The following is a 20932-nucleotide window of genomic DNA, read 5'->3' on the forward strand; positions in this document are numbered from 1 at the left end:
AATGAATCAAGTGGCAAAATATTGAGAACTTTGGAATCTGGGGAATGTGTTACACTATTTTCTCTACTTTTACGTATGTTTGAAACTTTCATAATAAAAAGTTAGAAATTTTAGAAAAATGGCTGAAAATAGTAAACTTATTAGGATATATTTATCCTTTGCTATCCTTTATCACATTGTATTACCTGTTTGCTTGTCTAATACTACTCTTTCTTTTTTATGATACTGGAAATTGAACACAGGGACACTCAACCACCGACTCACATCCCTAGCCACCACCCCCCCCCTTTTTTTTTTTTTTTGGAGACAGGGTCTCACTCAGTTCAGTTGCTTAGGGCCTTTGCTAACTTGCTGAGGCTGGCTTTGAACTTGCAATCCTCCTGCCTCAGCCTCCTGAGGGCCCTGCCTATACTAGTATTTCTAAGACTATTAGTATTGATTAAATTATTGTTCAATCTATTACAGACCATGATTTTTATGAGATACAATAAAAATCAATTACAGGGAGGGCTGGGGATGTGGCTCAATGATAAAATGCTTGCCTGCCATGCATAAGGCCCTGGGTTTGAGCCCAAGCACTATCAAAAAAAAAAAAAAAAAAAAAAAGTCAATTACCAGAAAAGCAAAACAGGGGCTGGGGTTGTAGCTCAGTGGTAGAGTGCTTATTATCTAGCATGTGTGAGGCACTTGGTTTGATCCTCAGCACCATATAAAAATAAATAAATAAAATAAAGGTATTGTGTCCATCTACAACTAAAAAAATATTTTAAAATAAAAGCAAAACAGGACAGGGGGATATATGAAATATAACCCAAAATGTTTTTACTAAGGTCAATAAATATAAAGTTACATTTCACTTAATCAGAACAAATGTAAACATGGGAAAAAAGAATTGATTTCAAAACTATCCATTCATAAAAAATAAATACATAAGTAATCACTATAGAGAATGGATATTACAGTTATGAGTTTTTTCTATAATAAATGAAGTTTTTAATGTGAAACATGAGTGTGCTTTATGCACAGTAACTTGAGAACTTTAGGCATTCACTTGAGTTGAATTGGTAACAGCATTCCTCAAGTGAATGGTGTATTCTAAAACAATTGTGTTTGTGGCCACAGGTTTCTGCTTGTTACTTCTATTACTGATTTCTCAACAGATAGAGTATTCATGGATGCCTAGATTACAGAAATAACAAAGAATGGGGAAAATAATAAATATACTTGAGTACTTGCTGAGATTTTCACTTAAAGAATGAAAGTACCACCTCTTGAAATAGGTTGTCTTTTAATCTCCTTATTTGGATGTTGCTATCTTTCTTACACTGCCGTATGTTTATTGATTGATATTTGATGACCTTTTTTGTTTCCCTGGTCATTTAAAGTACACTGTGCCTTTGTTTGTTAGACAGTGCCCTTCCTGATTCCAAGCTTCATAGTGTCTTTTCTCTCTTTCCTGTGGTAATGCCAGTTTGGATTGATAGTGTCAAAAAAAAAAAAACAGTAATTATAGATTTCATTATGCTTCCTGTGATTCATTTCTTTGTTGGTAGTTTGGGATCTTTTTTCAGATATATTAACTTGTACCTGTTTACATTGAATCTGTAGGTTTCTCTGTGTTGCTGAAGTCTCAAAAATCTTTCCCACTAATACATATTAACTCAACATTTTCAGTCAAAAGAAACTAATTAAAAGATTCCCTCACAGAAAGCACATTGCAGTTGTTTGTACAAGGGGCAAACCTTTTCTTATGGTTCTCCTAGCTTATCCAGTGTGGAAGTGAGATGTTGGCTTGCTCTCACACATAGAAGGCACATTGTCCACTGGACAATTATTAAATGTCATCTCCATGATAACAGTATGAAAGGTTTTTTGGTTTTTTTTTTTTTTAGAGAGAGAGAGAGAATTTTAATATTTATTTTTTAGTTTTCGGCGGACACAACATCTTTGTATGTGGTGCTGAGGATCGAACCCTATTCTATATCAAGAAATTAATATACTGATTAGTCAAACCTTTTATAATCCAATCATTTCATCTTGATAACTTTCTTTCCTTGTCTCAACGTTAGTTTTTTGGAGAATACCTCATATCGAACTTTAACACTCCCCCTCAAGATAATTTCAGGGGGCTTTTAGATCTTCAGATAAAAGTTCAATAAATTGTAATGTTTAGTTCTATCAGAAATTATGTACATAGTATATATAGAATTAATTTTAAGGTAAACTGCTTTTAAGAAGATTGTAACATTGCACAAAAAGATAGCTAACTTGTCTTATAAAACATATTTTTCTTATACTCGTGCCTTCCAGTCATTTGTCATGGCTATCAGAACAGTGTTCAGTTTGGAAAACAAGTATGCATGTTCTTGAGTAGGTCAGAATTATCCCTATGGATTGAAAGTTTGGGAATTATTTAAGTTGCTTGAAAATTCCACCATATTTCATGGTAGAGGAGATTTATATAATAATTGTATGAAAATAGTATTTAAGGAAAGATGTCCCTTGTCTGATGAGATGCCAGAGAATTCATTCATGTTCTCTGTCTTACATAATCTTTATTTTTTAAATGTGGTTAAGAAAAATAGCCAATATATTTTTCAACAAAAAGGAAATGCCTAGCCATAAAAATAATTTTGAATTGTTCTGTGATTATTGTGATACTTGCTGTTATCTGATTTTGGACTCTTACCATTTATCTGGACTCCATTTAAATATGATTAGAATTAACTTCTCCACAGGCAAGAATCTTGAAAAACAGCATGTTATTTGAACACTCATTATTCACTAAAAATAAACTTTTGAGGGGAGAGAGGCAAAAAAATATTTCTGAATGCTAATGCTTGGGCTATTTTATTTGATCAAATAATTCTAAATTCTTTCTTTTACAGACTATCTTGCTAATCATGGCCGGTTAAATGAGTCTGAAGCCAGGCGAAAATTCTGGCAAATTCTGTCTGCTGTTGATTATTGTCATGGTCGGAAGATTGTACACCGTGACCTCAAGGCTGAAAATCTCCTGCTGGATAACAACATGAATATCAAAATAGCAGGTAACTGGGACCCAGCTGGCTATGAAATGATCAGATGTGAGCCATCATGCATGGTGCGCTGAAACAGCCCTGCAGGCGCAGCTTCAGGAGCATTTCTACCTGATGGCATCAAGCTTTCTCAAAGGGTACTTTATTCATTACCTTAGCCCTGTATGTAATTACAAGCAAAGGAAATAAGTTTATTATTAATATACATATTGGCTGGGCTATACCTGGGGGTCTCATCTTCATTGAGGTGCCTTGCGGGGCTCTGTTGGAGGAGGACATTTGTCTTAAGTGTAACAGTGATTGGAGGGATGGATAGGACCAGAGAAGAGTGCAAGTGGCTGGTGCTCTCTATTCTGCTTTCCTCATTATATCTGATGACTACAATGAGGTTATAGACAGAAAAGATAACAGAAGTGATGGAAGTAGAATAAGAACTATTTAAAATACAAAAGCCCTTGCCTTATTCTGATCAAACAAGAGTTTTGATTAATAACAAGGAGACTAATGATAGATTATTTTGCTTATTTTTCTTTGTGCTTTTTACAGTTGTAAAAGTTTTTATATTTTGTATTCTAAGTTTCTTTATTCACATAATCAAACTGTAATTTACTCAGTAAATATTTTATGTATCAGTTACTGTACTATGCTAAATATAATATGATATGTGGAAATCATCTCAGTCAATACATGTATCAAAACATCACATTGTACATCTTGAGTATATATAATTTTTATTTCTTAATTATACCTTAATAAAACTGAAAAAAAAAATTCAGTGCTATATTGCCACCAAAAAGGTATGTACAAATGAAGAAGGAGTTGAGATAGGAGGATTGAAAGTTTGAGGCCAGTCTCTGCAACTTAATGAGACCCTATATCAAAATAAAAAGGACTGGGGTTGTAACTCTACCACTGGATGGTAAAGCTCATAGTACAAAAAAAAAAAAAAAAAAAAAAAAAAACCAGTATATACAGAAATGGGGATATAGCTCATTGGTAGAGTACTTAAGTAGCATGAGGCTCTGAATTCAATCCTCCAGCATCACACACACACAAAGTATGTCAGGGGAATATGTACAAACTACAGTGAGAACATCAGTCTACTTAGGAGTCAAGGGAAGCTTCACAAAGGAGGAAATATTTGAACGTAGCTTGAAAGATGAGTTAAAAGCTTGCCAGAAATTTAAACAGAAGCAGGATGTTGCAGGCAGGTAGATGGAGATTGGAACAGTGGGAACTTTAGCCCAGTACTGTTTAAATGTAAAATCTAGGGCTCGGGAGAGTGATAGAGGAAGAGGAGCTAGGTATAGACCAGAATATAAGAGTCTTGAATACCATGTAAAAAATTTTTAGTATTTATTATGTAAGTCATAGGAATCTAGCCTATTGAAAATTCGCAAGCACAGATGTGAGTAAAGTAGTTTTGAGATATCACAATTAGCTTTGCACATTAGCAGTTCTGTTCGTGGCAGCAGAGTTAGGTGGATAGAAGCTTTGGGTAGGACTGCAAACAGAAGATTTATGAAAAATCCAGTGCATTAGTCCAACAAAGAGCATGCACATCTGAATAAAGCAGCAACAGTAGAAGCTGAAGGCATAGGAGAAAGGGAGGATTATTTTAGCTAGGATTGAAGAAAATAGGGGCATGGTTTAAATGCTTAGCATAGTTACAAATGATGATGTTTTGTTCTAAATGGTTATAGAGGAGTAAGGAGATCAGGTGAGAGGAGCTGACCAAGCAATTATTAATTCACTAGCAAGGTTGGATACTCAACTGGACTTAGTAAGTGTTAAGGACAAGACAACTACTCTGGATTGCTGCATTGTGGTATCAAAGATAAGCTCAACGCCTTTAATTTGTACATCAAACTGACTTATTTCTGTACCCTTTTCCAATAGTTTTTATGTTGGACAATTTGGAGAATATAATTATCCCTCATTTTGTTTTAAATGCCAGTGTTATATATGTTACAGGATATGTAATGGGTTTTCCATTCTGTATTCTGTTTTTTTTTCTTTTCCCTAATAGGGTATTTTTGTTGATTTGTCATTTAAATACATACATATATATATATATATATATACACACACACACACACACACACACACACATACAAAGATTTGTGTTGAATTGACATTTTTTTTGTTGTGAAAATACAATACACAGTAATAGATTGCTTCCATCATTTTGGTTTCTTTTTTTGAGGGAAGGTTAATGAAGTTGAACTCAGGAGTGCTTTACCACTAATCTACATACCTAGCCCCCCCCCCTTTTTTTATTCTTCTGTAACAGAAGAATAAAGTCACTTAGTGCCTCACTAAATTGCCGAGGCTGGCCTGAAACTTATGAACTTCCTGCTTCAGCTTCCCAATTTGCTGGGATTACTTGCATGTGCCACCATGCCTGGCTCTATAGTTTTTTAATGTCTACAATTATTTCTTCTGTTTGTTTTTCCCCCATCATATTTTGGCCTTTCCATTTGGTCTTATTTATTTCATTCATTTTTCCAATCTTCAGTAGTATATTTCACTGGAATTTTTTGTTTACATCTTTAAAGCATGGATTGCCCTAAAATTGTATTTTTTTAAAAAAGTCCTAGCTCTATAAGAAGGAAGAAAGAATCCTTACTTTGCCTTAGTATTTCCTTATTATCAAAACAATAGCTCTGAGGAGTTCTAGGAGTCTTGTTAAACAGGGAAAGGTTAAATGTGAAAGTCATATGCCATAGGAATTACAAAGTGTTCTGTCACTAACATCTCAAAAGAAAATATCAAAGTAGGACTAGAGAAACCTGTAAACACAAAATACAGAAAATTGATTTAAGATTGTAACCAAGTTCTGCCTATTACTATAATCCTACCTGAAACATAAGTGGATCAACATAGTGTGTCTGATGTTATTATCTGATGTTTAGGGTTTTGTTTTGTTGGTTTTTACTGCTTTTATTTTTGTTCTTTAATATCTACACTCTGATTATATAGAAGACAAATAAAATGTCAGGTACCCAAAGTTGTTCCCTTTGGTTAAGATAGTGTGACAGGGCTGGGAATGTAGCTCAGTGATAGTGGTAAGCACTTTGCTTGCCTAGCATGCATGAAGCAAAATAAATAAATAAATATGTTTCAACTATCATAAAATGCTAGTTGAAGCATAATTTTCAGGTACTTTGCTAAATACTTGTAGCTGTTGCCAGTTTTTAGGAGAGAAAGCTGAAATGAAAATAAATTTTAACTTGCTAAGTTGACACAGATAATAAGCAGCAGGCTTACAAATCAAAACTAGGTCTCTGTGGCCACAATATTATAGTTTCCTAGCATGTGTCAGTTCTTCCTCAAGTAATACAAACTGAATTTTGGGTTTATCATTCTGTATCTATATGTTGGCTTCTATTCCTCACAAGTGGAAAGATGAACACAGTATGTCTAAACACTCAAATATATCCTTTGTTTGTTTGTTTGTTTTAATATTTTTTAGTTGTCAATGGACCTTTATTTTATTTATATATAAGCAGTGCTGAGGAATGAACCCAGGGCCTCACACATGCTAGGCAAGCACTGTACCACTGAGCCACAACCCCAGGCCCTACAAATATATTCCTGCTTGCACTTTTTTCTCTGTTATCCTCACTACCCTTAACCCCAAATTTTAGTAATGTTTATTAAGCTTCAACTATGCTGTGGGCTAAATCCTGGAGATGCATACATGTTATGACAGAAACAATAGCAACAACAACAAAAAACTTTTAACCCCTCTCTTACTCCAAGTTAATTTAAAGCACCAGACTTCTAAGTAAATATAATACAAAAGGATCACTGTTTTTAAGGCCATGAGACTAGGAGAAAGAGGAGTGGATGAGTCAAGGAAATTATAAGCTAAGATTTGATTAGCAAGAAGGTATTTGTGGTGGGTGGGGGTAGGGCAGATGGAGATGGAGAAGGAGAGGTGTAGGAGTCAGCATCAAGGTGGCTGTTAAAGCATCTGGATCAGCTTGTGCAAAGACAGGCCAGCAAAAACTCCAGAGTGTTTAGGGAAACTACAGACAGACGTGAGCTAGTGGAATGTAAGAAGTGTCAGTAACAATGACAGGGAAAGAGCCTGGACAGGAGGCAGGACCAGACCAGAAGGACTGCACACCTCAGTCATTAAAAGTGTAGGTGTGGTTGGGTGTTTTAAAGAATTTCCCTATGATATTTATTTTTATCCATAGATATTAAGACAATTTGTTGATCCTCCTTACTTTTAAGAACATTATCTTCTCATCTTTGAGAATTCTTGACCTTTAAAGAAATCTTTTTTTTTTTTTTAAGTGGAAATTAGACAATTTTTTTCAATGCTGGGGATTGAACCCCGGGCTTTGCACATGTTAGGCAAATACTCTACCACTAAGCTACATCTTCAGCCCCCAGTCCTTTTTATTTTTTAATTCTGAGACAAGGTCTCACTAAATTGCTGAGACTGGTCTTGAACTTACAATCCTCCTACCTCAGCCTTCCCAGTTGCTGGGATTACTGACATGTTCTATCCCATGTGGCTTTGGCTTTTAGAGAAATCTAACAGGAAAGGTAGAATAGTGCCTGGTACATGGAAAGAAATTGCAGGAACCTAAAGTAAAATACAACATTAGCCGCCTAGTACGTTGAAATTAAAAAGAAGCACAAACCAGAACCCGTTTTAAATTAAAATATGTATCTGTGTTTATAAGGCAGAAAATGGAATAGAAGTACCAGGGATGGTTAACTTTAATACATAAAAACATGACTTTGAGATCAGCTTCTAGTTTATGCTCCCTACAGTGAGTAAGGACTTCAGAACTAAAGATCCATAGATTCACTCACACCTGTGTGTGCTCATTTCCTTATGAAGCCCTAGTAAAACATGAGCATTAAGATATTCAGAGTCAGAGGCTGAATGCAAAGCTATATTGACTTTCAGTGGTTTTAGTAATTACAGTGTTTCCTCTTGGCTGTTCTAGCTTATGGCTATTAAGGTTTTAAAGAACATGCAGTTTTATTCTCAAACTTTCCTAATCTGAGATTTTTATTATAAATAAATACTTAGATATGGATAAAATGTATGAATACTTGGAGGAAGTTTTCAGAAAATAATCACAATTCAAACAAGGTTTCATGTAGAGTACTGAGTTCGATAACACACAATACTTGTGCAAATTCTGGCCATGCCACTTATAGGTATGACCTTAGACTGATTATTTAATCTCTCAGGTTTTCTCTATCTGCTACATAGAGATTAATTTGTTTTTCGGGATACTGTAGAGATGAGTGATTGTTAGAGACCAGGAGGCCTCCATGGCGTTAGGTAAGAGTATGAGCTGTAGAACCAGGCTACCTTGGTTTGAATCCTGGCACTGCCACTTATTAGCTTAATGACCTTGGACGCATTTCTGAACCTCTCTCTACTCTGTTTCCTTATCTGTAAAGGGAATGAGACGAGTTCATATCTCATAGTGGTTATTACCTGAATATTTGTAGAGTATACTTTTAGAATAGTGCCTGGTACAGAGTGCTGCTTAAGTATTTGTTAAGTAAATTGTTAATTAAAGCTCCTGGCACCATGTAAATACTCAATAAAAGATGGCTATTATTTGTATTTAATAAATAGTTGATTTCATGTGAAAATAAAGCCTTATATTTTGATAGCCATAAAGCCCCCTTCACATTTATTTTTCCTTTTTAATTAACCAGCCTTAACCAGGCACAGTAGCACATACCTGTAATCCCAATAACTCTGGAGGCCAAAGAAGGAAGATCAAAAGTTTGAAGCCTGCCTTAGCAACTTAGCAAGGCCCTAAACAACTTAATGAGACCTTGACTCTAAAAGTAAAGACAGCTGGCATGTGACTCAGTGGTAAAACACCTCTGGATTCAACCCCCAGTACATAGGTACGTATGTACATACATACATACATACATAAAATTAACCAGTCCTAAAGCCTTAATACAAATTTTAAAGGCATAGAAATTTGTCATCTATATTCAAAGTTTTCTCTACTTGGTGCAGATTAATTTTTTCCTTTGAGAGAAATCTTAAATGTATTTGGTAATGTATATTAGCCAATTTTTGAAACAAGTCTCACTAAGTTGCTGAGGGTCTCTCTCTGAGTTGCTAAGACTGTTGATATTCCTCGTGCCTTAGCCTCCATGTTGCTGGGATTACAGGCATGTGCTAATTATACTCCTAACTAATTGGGCTAATTAATGTGACTTGTGCATCACAAGACACATGTCTTTAGCTCAAAAAGGATGCTTTTTTTCTGGTTTGATGTAGTAGCCCATCATCTCTGCCTTTACTTCTAATAAATTTTCTACCTGTTAGATGATCTAAGATTTCTGTGTATGCAATTTAGAACTACAAATGGGTGGAGGGTGATGAAGACAGGATTGGGAAAACATTTATTAGAAGTCTTCCATTTGTTATCCTTTTGCTATGTGAAAAGTATAAGAGCCTTCTTGCATGAGCAAGCACAATGAGACTTATGTCCTTCAGTCCTGCTTAGTAGGAGCAGCATATTAAATCTGGAACATGGAGGAGAGCTCAAAGATCTTGGCTAGTCTGGTTTCCCCCATCCCACCCTTATTCCATTAAAGCTAAGGAAGATCACTTATTTTCTTCTTAGCTCACTGAACCTCCCTGATAGGAAAAATAAATGGCATACTGGTCATCAGGATCACATATCATCTCAACTGTAATGAGTATTCCTTTGCTTTTCTGTCAGGGAGAGTGACTGATGTTTGGAAGTGAACTGTGCAAATGGCCTTTTCTTACTAGTAGACAACAAAGTCTCCTCACCGACATCAGTGTTGGCTGCTAGGTATTCAGTTTGTGCAGTGGGTCAGCTTTATCCCAGTTGTTCCCCTACCTTTCATTTGTCAGCTTTCATTGCCTCGTAATTGTCTTTCTCACTCTATTATAATAATTACAAACAATGTGTAACTCTTCATCAAAGCTGGATTACTAAATTTACTAGTAATTTGGGAAACAAGGATAAATTTAACCCCAAAGCCATCTGCTGCTCTGTAGGAGGACTTTTTAAATTATAAATTAGACATTATAACATGCTTCTAGAGATTAAAAATTACCTTGGTTGTGTTGATTCCTAGAAGTTACTTGTTTTTTCTTAGGTTGAAGACAGGTTTTTCAATCTTTTGTTTTTAACCTCTTTTTTAAAAAAATGACCTAAGTTTATCTAACAACTTCCCCCTAACTAAATAAAAATCCTAAAAGTATTTAGTAATTATAATCATTTTGCAACAGTAAACACTGATAAAACTGTTAACAAGTTTTTTGTATCTTGTTCACAACTTCTCTTATTCTGTTCTCTGGTTTCTCATAGTGCTCTGGGGACCAACAACATGAGCATCACTTTGAAGCTTATTAAACTTACAGAATCTCAGCCCACTCCAGGCCTACAAATCAGAATCTGCATTTTAGCAATTCCCCCGGTGCTTTTTAAATGTTGGATCTATTCTATTATTTCCTTCCAACAAGCAGAATTCTCTCCTATGCTTGGTTCCTGTTAGACAGTTATCACCAGGATCAGCTTATTTACTCTGTGCAAGACTGTTATTCCTAAAACATTGGCTCTTTGCTAATGCTGTTTGGGCACTGATAATTTATGTAATAATTGTTTTTATTATCAGGAAGATAAAGGTCAGTCAACTTTGAAAATATAGAACAGAAAACAGTAATAGGAGTTCTAGTACGTGGTCAAGTATATCCATGGCCTGTTACTGGTTAGTCAGATTAGAGATAGTTATAGGACTCAGCCTTGGGACTAGTTGATTTCCAAGAGAGCCAGTAACTGCTCTGTGGTCAAAGACTCTAGCCAGATCCTGTCTCCTATGAACATTCAGGCAACACAGAAATCAGATGAGAATATGGAAATATCAAATCTCAAAAGCACTGTGAGAGTAAAACCTTGAGGTACATGCCTTGGTATCAAGGAACATGTATCATCTTGGCACAGTAAGGATAAGATGTGTGTATTTAGCACATCATGTACTCCTCCAGTTAATGTAGATTGCTAAAATGAATGTAGATATATATTTCTGATATTTAGTCTATAAACATCCTCATTATTCCCATTCACTTGGTAAGGATACTGTTAGCATAGCTTTATAGTAATTATATCCCTGTGATAAATTAGGACATCTCTCATCTTAATGTAAAGGATTTTTCCTGAGCTATGACAGCTTCACCTCTAATATTAAATTGGATTAAGCTTTGGATTAGTGATATCCTTAGAACATCTGTGATATAGTAAAAAAGAACGTCTGACCTGTATTTGAATACTGGCTAAGTCATTTGCAGCTGTCGATTCTTGGGCACATCAAGAGCAGATCTAGGGCCTGGTGTTAGTTTCTAAATACCATTTTCAGTAAAAAAAAAAAAAACACGGTTCCTTAGAAAAGTGGTTGCTTCAAGGCAGGGAAATAAAAGATGAACTTGGAAGATCTTCTGGTGCCATTAAGGAAGTGCAAAATTTTTAAAAATGGGAGCAATTCAAAGACACAGGATTCAACATGAATCAGCTCCTAATAGCCAAACCTGGAACTATTTGAGCATCAAAATAATAACAATGGTATTGAATTATAACTCAAAATAAAATATTCGATGCAGTATATAATATAGCAGGATAATAAATGAATAAATAAACAAAGCGGGGAAAGGATAACTCTTCCTTAGGAATTGTTATTAATGAGGTGATAGATTTGTTAAATGAGCATGATTGAATCATTCCACAATGTAAATGTGTGTCAGAACATCACATTTTATCCCATAAACATAATGTATATATCTATTATTTGTCAGTTGAAAGTAAAATTTTTAAAACAAATAGGAATAAGGGAAATTAAAGCTAATCATTAAGAGTGGCAGCTGATTGTTGATGCAACCAAGATCTACTAGCAAATGTTAACACTAGTGGATGAACATTCAAAGGGAAACAGATTATTCATAATCTCAATGTATCTTTTAAAAATATATATTCATTACAAAGGGAAAGATAGTAACATTACAGTGGGGAAACTAAGCAGACACTGCCTTAATTAAGTGGTCAAGCTCAAAACACACCAGTAATTAGACATAATACCACTGTCCCCTTATGTATGCACTGAGACAAGCACATCACCTCTGTGATGTTCTTCCTGGAGGACTATAGCCTTGATCTAATCTTGAGAAGGCATCAGACAAACCCCATGTGAGGATAGTCTACAAAAGATATAACTAGTACTCTTCATCATGAAAAACAAGGAAAGACTAAGGAACTGTTAAAATTGAAGAAAACTCAAGAGGCATGACACTAAGTGCATTGTGGAATACTGAACTGAAAAGGGACATCAATGAAAAAAATGATGAAATCAAAATAAAGCCTATAGTAAAATCAATGTTACTTTCTTAGTTTTGATCACTGTACTACTAGAGTTATGTAAAATGTAAGTGTTAGGGGAAGCTGGGTGAAGGGCATAGGAAATTCTACTCATTGAAATTCTTCTGAAATTTTTGAAGTATTTCAAAATAAAAAGTTAAAGAAATACAAAGTGGGTCCAAAATTGCATGACATATGTTTTATGACAGAAAGAGCAAGTAAAATGTCTGAGGAACATGGTAGCCATAGATGTAGGCATTGACTTGCAGATCAGAGAATTAAACAAGAAAGGTGGTTTCCTTGCCAGCAAAGCCAAGCACACCTGAGTCTGTCTTAGACCAAGAGACACTTCAGTGTATTCGTAATACTTTCCAAAATCGGGTGACTTTGTGGGGTCTTTTTTCTTTGTTGTTGTGTGATTCTTAGGTGTTTCTATAGTGGCTAACATATCAATGGCCTTCAAATATTTAATGAAGAAATGAATGGATTTGCTTAATATGATGAAATATCAAGACAGTCTGCCCTCTGTATCTTTAGGCTCCACCTGCTGGAATTCAGGAAACCATTGATGGAAAATACTCAGGGGGAAAATTGTATGTTTGTTTTCCAAAGGTACTCGGTAGATAGGCCTGTAGTAATTGCTTCTGTATGAACCTGTATAGATTTTTTTTCTTGTCACTATACCCTAATCAATACAATATAACAACTATTTACATAGCATTTACATTGTATTAGATAATATGAGTAATCTAAGAGATAAGAAATAATCTAGATATATGTAAGTTGTATACACATACTACACTATTTTACATAAGGGATTTGAGCATCTGTGGATTCTGTGTTCATAAGGGGCCCTGAAACTAATCTCCCACAAATAAAGAGGGACAACTGTGTATAGTCCATTCCATTTAAATAAATAGCAATAACAAACACTGAGCGGCTGGGGTTATAACTCAGTGGTAGAGCACTTGTCTAGTATGTGTGAGGTACTGGGTTCGATCCTCTGCACCACATTAAAAATAAATAAATAAAATAAAGGTATGTGTCCATCTACAACTAAAAAAGTTTAAAAGAAAAGAAACACCTGAATTTTCATATTCCATCCCATTTACTCAACTCTTGTTTCACTATATGCTTTAGATAGAAAGCCACAGACCGTGAAGGAAGAAAATTATCCAGATTCCTGTGAAAAAATAAAAAGTCTTTTAAGTGCCTTCCCATTACCACTTCTTAAGGCTGACAATTAGTAACTTTCTCAAAAATGGCTACATATCACTGTGCCAGGGAAAGAAGTAAAGGTGGCACTTAGCAGTGAGAACTCTTTAGTCATACTTGGTTTTTATTCAAGCTGTACAGCATAATAGCTAGCAGTATAACTTTCTTCTAAAATAAGGTTTCTTCATAGGGTTACTAAGATCACATCTTCAAAGAACTTAGACCAGCACCTAGTACAACATAGTGAAGCACTTTTAAAGGAGATAAGGACTTGCACTGGGGTTGTAGCTCAGTGGTAAAGCATTTGCCTAGCATGCGTGAGATGCTGGGTTTGACTTCCCCAGAACTGACAAATAAAAAGAGAGAGATGGGAACTGGGGTTGGGGCTCACTGGTAGAGTACTTGCCTGGCATGTGTGAGGCACTGGGTTCAATTCTCAGCACCATATAAAAATAAATTAATGAAATAAAGGTCTATCAACGTCTTTAAAATGTTTTTTAAAAAAGAGAGAAAGATGGACAAAATAATCATGTAGCAAATCTTTATTGGATAACTCTTGTCTGCAGACAGTATGATGTGGGTCTGGGACAGCTGGGAGTTCAGACTGTCTTTTTCCTCCACACTCTATTTCCCTCTAATCTGGTTTATAAGTGAAATAATAATGACAATAATGGTAATATCAAAAACTGCTGCCATTTTCTGAGTACCTTCTGTGTTTCAATAGCTTTATATTTGTTTTCTACTTATATTATTACAACTTTCTTGATAGTAGATAGTGTTACCATTTTATAAATGAGAAAATCAAGGCTCTGAGAGGTTAAGTAATTTGCCCAAGATACATGCCTAAGTAGAAAACCCAGGGTTTGGTCCCAAATTTGCCTGACTGCAGAGTCTTACTTAATCCATTCATCAGGTGATTATAAATATATTTGAAATGCCCTGACAAGGTTGTAGAAGACCTCTACATACACGATATTGTAGTGCTTAGTGAGCCTGGTTACATTTTGGTGTTTCTTTTAATATTCCCGCAATCTCAAGTTCCTGTTGAAAGTTACTACAGAAAATAGTACACAATGCTTAGTACATCTCTTCCTGTGAATGAACTGCTTTGTTGGTCCTAAGTCTACAAAACCAGTATTGCAAAACTGAACTACCACAGGCATGGTGATGCTTTCCTAGCTCTCCCTCTCCTGCTATGAAGTGCACCAAGGAGAGAGCCAAAGACCACATTGACCAAACCATCTTCCTGACAGGCCTGCCCCCACCCCCATCAGTCTTTTGAGCATTTCACCAGGATGTGGGGAAGATCAGAATGAAGTGGCTCTCTAAGGACTCTTTGAGATTGAAATTTCACAATGCTATTTGGAGGGTATCTTCAACTTACACATTCTAAAACTCAGCCTGTGATTATGATTTAAAGTACAACCATTTTAGTTCCTATTTCAGGATCTCCACACATACACACACCAGAATTTCTTATGCTTTTCAGTGTAACTGAAATTAACATTTTCTTCCTTAAACCAGATTCTTGAACATCTAGTCCTTGACTCATTTGAGAGTGTGGTTTTCCAGAAAATAAGAAACATGTATCTCTGTGTGTACATGTGGGTTCCAAGGTGAATAGGAGTGGTTAGTCCTAAGTTGCATAGAGAAGGTAAACTCTCTGACGGCCATTTTGGAAATTGGAACACAGAACTGAACTGAGGATACACTATAAAGAGTTCTCATTGGCTTCCCTTTACCTCCTAATCCACAATGTAATTCCACCAGGTTTAGACTGTGTCAAACATTCTTTTCACAGATGCACTCCCTTTTCTCTTCTGAACCTAAAAACTATTACTACATTTTTTCTACCCTTCCTGCATATTTCCTTGGGACTTTTTCTCTAAAAGACAATAGTTGGCAATAATGGTTTCACAGAAGGAGTGCTCACATTTCACATCTATGCTCTAGGCATTTTACATTCTTAATCTCATTTAATTTTCACAGCATCCTAACGGGTAGATGAATTATCTATTCCCACATTTATAAATAGGGAAGCTATGGTGTGGGGAAGTTAACTTCCCTAGGGTACAGGAAGTTAGAAAGTGGCAAAACTGAAAGTCACTTTATTCTCCCTAACTTCATGGTTGTGCTTTCCCCATGAAGCTGAGATGATGAGGATTGTTACTGTTATTACTGTTAGGGCTGCTTGCTCCCAGTTTTTATGTCATCCAAGGGAGAGAGTACTTTGTGTGAGGTACGTTTGTATGGTCTGAAGGTGTGAACTGAGCCGGAGTTCACATTAACACCATGGACCCTCGCAACAAGCTGCTGGTTGAGTACTTTATTATTGCAACTTTACAAGTGGGGAAGCTAAGGCTCACCAGAATCCCAAAGCTAATCAGTCTGGCAATGGAAACTGGATCCAGTCCCTTGTGGGGCATTTCTTAAAGTTTACTATGCATAACAGAGCTGTGCACCAGCTGGGAGTAGTCAGTCCCTAAGGTAGTACATGACAACATCAAACAGTAGACATGTAGCTTACAAAAAGTTAGAATATATTTCTCCAGTTAGAACATGAGATTGTACAAAGGCTTAGCAAGATAGGAAACTTGAATTCATGCCAAAGCTCACTAAATTTTTTTGTGCTTTTTTTTTTTGGAGGATGAGGGTACCAGAGATTGAACTCAGGGGCACTCAACCCCTGAGTCGCATCCCTAACCCTTTTTTGCATTTTATTTAGAGACAAGGTTTCACTGAGTTGCTTAGCACCTGACTGTTGTGAGGCTGGCTTTGAACTCGAGGTCCTCCTGCCTCAGCCTCCCAAGCTGCTGGGATTACAGGTGTGCGCCACTGCACTGGGCTTTTTGTGCATATTGTACACATTTGAGTACAATGTTTCCAGAGTGCAGCTTGGTTTTGTTTGTTTGTTTCTGTTTTTGTTTTTTGTATTTTTTTAGTTGTTGATGGACCTTTATTTTTTATTTATTCATTTATGTGTGGTGCTGAGAATCAAACCCAATGCCTCACACATGCTGGACAAGCACTCTTACCACTGAGCTATAATCCCAGCCCTGTAACTTGACTTTTGGTTTGGTTTGGTTTGGTTTGGTTACTGGGATTAAATCCAGCGGTGTTTTACTACTAGCTACATCCCCAGTCCTTTTTAATTAATTTATTTATTCATTCATTTATTTTTTGAGACAAGGTCTCACTAAGTTGCCAAGGTTGACCCTGATCTTGGCATTTTCCTGCTTCAGCTTCCCATGTTGCTGGGAGATATTCAGAGAGCATTCTGCATATAAAAGTTGTAGATACCATATGAGGAGGAGTATAAGGGCAAGGCTATTCACTGTTTTGAAGTATAATGCCATTATATTCCATAAATGAGTAAATAAATGATAATGGTGCTAGGTGGCCTAAGGATGGAAAAATACCATCCTGGATGGCCATATGCCATCTGTATTAGTGAGTTATTCATATGGGTATCTGGCTAAAACAGGTTGCATGGATGAACACTGAGAGAGTGATTGCTTAGGAAACTGTACTTGTTGCCTTAAAAGGATATAGATAGATAGATAGATAGATAGATAGATAGATAGATAGATAGATCTAACTATATATATATATATATATATATATATATATATATCTTGCTACCCCCAGGTAGTGGCTGTCAGAGCAGCCACAGTCACTTAAATATGTTTTACTCATCTATTTTTTTCCTGTAGAACATATGAGATTAAAAAAAAATCTTTATCAATCAGCAAGTAATTGAAATTCTGTGATTATCAAATTCATGATGGTTATCCACACCAGCAAATTTTCTTTGAACCTTAAAAATACTTGCTTTTAAAAAGTCCTTTTCCAGTCTCTCACTCACTTTTTTGAGAAGAAACCTCAATTCATGTATACATTCATTCATCAATATTTATTGAGTACTTGAATTTTGTGGGTCATTGTGCTAATTGCTAGGGAAGCCTCACTAGAAAGATGTCATCTCAGTTCTCACAGAGTGAATAGTGGTGACATTGTTAATGGAGCATATTATAAAATCTATTGCAGAGAAATGCAGTGTAGTTTGAGAGCATAGATGAAAGTAACATTTATTTCCATTCCAATAGATTTCGGTTTTGGAAATTTCTTTAAAAGTGGTGAACTGCTGGCAACATGGTGTGGCAGCCCCCCTTATGCAGCCCCAGAAGTCTTTGAAGGGCAGCAGTATGAAGGACCACAGCTGGATATTTGGGTATTGCTTTGCTTTGCTGTGTTAAATGCATCTATAATGATAATACTTGCTACTTTGGCCCATGGTAGAAACTCCTGGCACTTGACACATAAGCAGTATTTCATATGTTCCCCATCTGCTGGAGTGTAATTAGAGCATCTTGAAATCAATCCCTAGGAAAGAATTTCTAGGGACAGGTGTTATCATCCTAATATTAGCAATAATTTAAAGTTAAGCAGTAAGCAAAATGATGAAATTCAGATCATTTGTTATTTTTTATACTTATTGCAGTAGTCAGGGTTGGAGTTTCTTTCCCCCCAAATTCTGAGAAAGTAATAAATTTGGACAGGAATATTTCAGTCCATATGATTTTAAGAGCCCTGAGGATTTTGAGGAAGATAGAGTGTTTAAAGTTCTCCCTGGAAAGTGTACTGTTTTCTTCCCTAGAGCATGGGAGTTGTTTTGTACGTCCTGGTCTGTGGAGCTCTGCCTTTTGATGGACCAACTCTTCCAATTTTGAGGCAGAGAGTTTTGGAAGGAAGATTCCGGATTCCATATTTCATGTCAGAAGGTAACAAGTTGTCTCTTACTAATTGTGTACTTTAAAGAATTTTTGTCCCAAATGAAATGCCTAGGCAAAAGCTTCCCTTTTTCTGAGATTTAGGTACAAGTAAAATGACTTAGTCATTTTAAAAGCCATAGAAATAAGCTACCCACTCCATCATGTAGATGAGACAAGTTCCAGCCTCCCCACTTATAACTGAGAACAGAAGTTTCCCAGATTAAGAGCAGCAAGTCTTCCCATTCACTCTGGGTCTATAAATGTCCCATGTTTATTTTAGACTTATAGAAGCACTTCATAGATACAGGCTCACAACCATTTTACTCTAAGTACAAAATGGATTTTGCAAAATTAAAAAATTTTAAATTAAAAGCCAACTGGCAGAACTCTAGTGAATTAAGTTAAAATGCCATAATCCCTGCCTGTCTGTATTGGGTTGTTACATAGGCAGTAGTTAAATTTACTCCTTAGTTTTGTGATTTTTTTTCCATCCTACCTCTGGTGTTCCTACTAATAGTAGAAGTAATGCTTTTGAGCAGATAAGAGCATGGTTTGTGGAGCTTTATATCCAGACTCTACCTGGTTTTAATCCTTACTCCACCACTCACAGCCGTATGGCTTTGGCAGTCATATTCCTTTCTTGGCTTCAATTCCTCATCTATAAAATGGAAATAACAATTGTTTCTACCCTAGGGTATCATGAGAATAATTACTCTGTACAAAGCACTTACCATGGTGCTTGAGGTATAGTGAGTGATATGACATCACCCCCTCGTGTGGAGGGTGATGAAGAGCATGATATCAGCTCAGAGAATCAGCTAGTGCTCAGAGTTGCAGCAGTGCAGTTTTCCTAGTGTAATCAGAAGTAAATAATGTTTTGTGGACCTTTTTCTCAGCAGCACTCATGAGAAAAGCAACAGCCCACTGGAGATCTCTGTCTTACCTGCATAGCCTTAGTGTATCAGCCTTGGGTGTGATTGAGAAGCAATTTATCATTTTCTCATTCTAGGAGTGAGGCTTAGTTTTTTTCTTTAATACAAAACTAAGTCTGTGAGTAGATATTTTTAGTTGCAACGTTAGTAGAAAGGCTCATTTAGCAGAGACTCAGACCCATACACTCCTGTTTTTCATAGTTCACCATGTGAACTTGACAAATATAAGTATCTTCCATGCATTCATTTTTTTATTTGACTGTCTACTTTCCAGTGGAGGGCACAGAGATTAATACCATTGTACGAAGTCACAGGAGTCAAGCAAATAATCCTGAAGTGCAAGGTGATTTATGCGACTTCTATAACATTGTGTTTTCTACAGATTGTGAGCACCTTATTCGAAGGATGTTGGTCCTAGATCCATCCAAACGACTAACCATAGCTCAAATCAAGGAGCATAAGTGGATGCTTATAGAAGTTCCTGTACAGAGACCTATTCTCTATCCACAAGAACAAGAAAATGAGCCATCTATTGGGGAGTTTAATGAACAGGTCCTTCGATTGATGCACAGCCTCGGAATAGATCAACAGAAAACTGTTGAGGTAAAGTGACGAGAGATTTGACTAAATATATGTTAGGATTCCTCTGCAGTTAATAACTTGAAATTTCATTCTCACACCTGTCATCCTGGTCTTTTAGCACATCCATCTCTGGCACCTAGGCCTACTGTTCAGTGTTCCCTGACAGTTACATCAGACTCTATTTATATTTGCTTTTATTCAACATCTAAATTCCTTCCTTTGCCTCATCTGCCAAAAAGTTCAAGAGGGTTTATAGAAGATGCAGGAAAATTGAAGATGGAAGCTTAAAAAGAACAAGATAGAAAGTTTATTTCTAGATGAAGCATTAAGTTTCATATCAGCACTATACTAGTTTGTGTAGAACGTAAATATGCAGATATGGAACAAGGCTGAAGGTCACGCAGGAAATAAGGAAAGGCACTGGGTTTAAGAAAGCCAGTGGGATTTAATTGTGAACTAGAGAAACTAAGAAGGCAGAAACAGGTGGGGTCCTGATTTGGAAATATTAGGGATGATAGAACTAAGAAGGTCGTGAACCTGGAAAATTCCTCTTGGCTTTTTTTCCTGTCCTCTAGTGGTTAGCATATTTATAGGATATACATGTTTTTAATACCTCCACAATAGTGAAAACACAACAACAATAACAGCAACAACAACAACAACAAAAAAAAAAAAAGTGCTTTTAAGGAAGAAGCGAAACAAGAAAGAATATCAAATGCCCCCATGTTTGCTGTGAAAGACCAAGGCTCCAAACTACTGCCTCCTCCCCTGTCATAGCTGTATATTAATTAAACTGGCTTTCCTGCCTGGTTCATTGTGCACCTAGTGATGTTTTTCTGTACTTGTCCATGAAGTAGATAGAGAATGGCAGCTGTGAGCGTGGTTCTGCTGGCCTGTGAGTTTTGCTGAGAATGCTCCACATTCATTTATGGGTACTCTGCCCAGCACCCATGCAGGCTGTCAGGTACAATTAGAAGCCAGAGGAGCAGTTGCTTCTCTGTTGTACT

General features: G+C 36.2%; 1 protein-coding gene across 3 annotated transcripts in view; it reads left to right on the top strand.

Moving 5' to 3' along the window:
• The window catches only part of Sik2 (salt inducible kinase 2), a 117523-nt gene that overhangs the window by 73425 nt on the left and 23166 nt on the right, over window positions 1-20932 (top strand). For all 3 annotated transcript variants that reach the window (XM_026392509.2, XM_077796902.1, XM_026392508.2), the window contains exons 4-7: window positions 2889-3050; window positions 17746-17870; window positions 18297-18420; window positions 19726-19946. In XM_026392509.2, coding sequence (XP_026248294.1) covers window positions 2889-3050; window positions 17746-17870; window positions 18297-18420; window positions 19726-19946 — 632 coding nt within the window. The remainder of the gene's footprint in view (window positions 1-2888; window positions 3051-17745; window positions 17871-18296; window positions 18421-19725; window positions 19947-20932) is intronic.

This window comes from Urocitellus parryii, chromosome 4 (genome assembly GCF_045843805.1).
Source record: "Urocitellus parryii isolate mUroPar1 chromosome 4, mUroPar1.hap1, whole genome shotgun sequence".
In the NCBI taxonomy this organism is placed as follows: domain Eukaryota; kingdom Metazoa; phylum Chordata; class Mammalia; order Rodentia; family Sciuridae; genus Urocitellus; species Urocitellus parryii.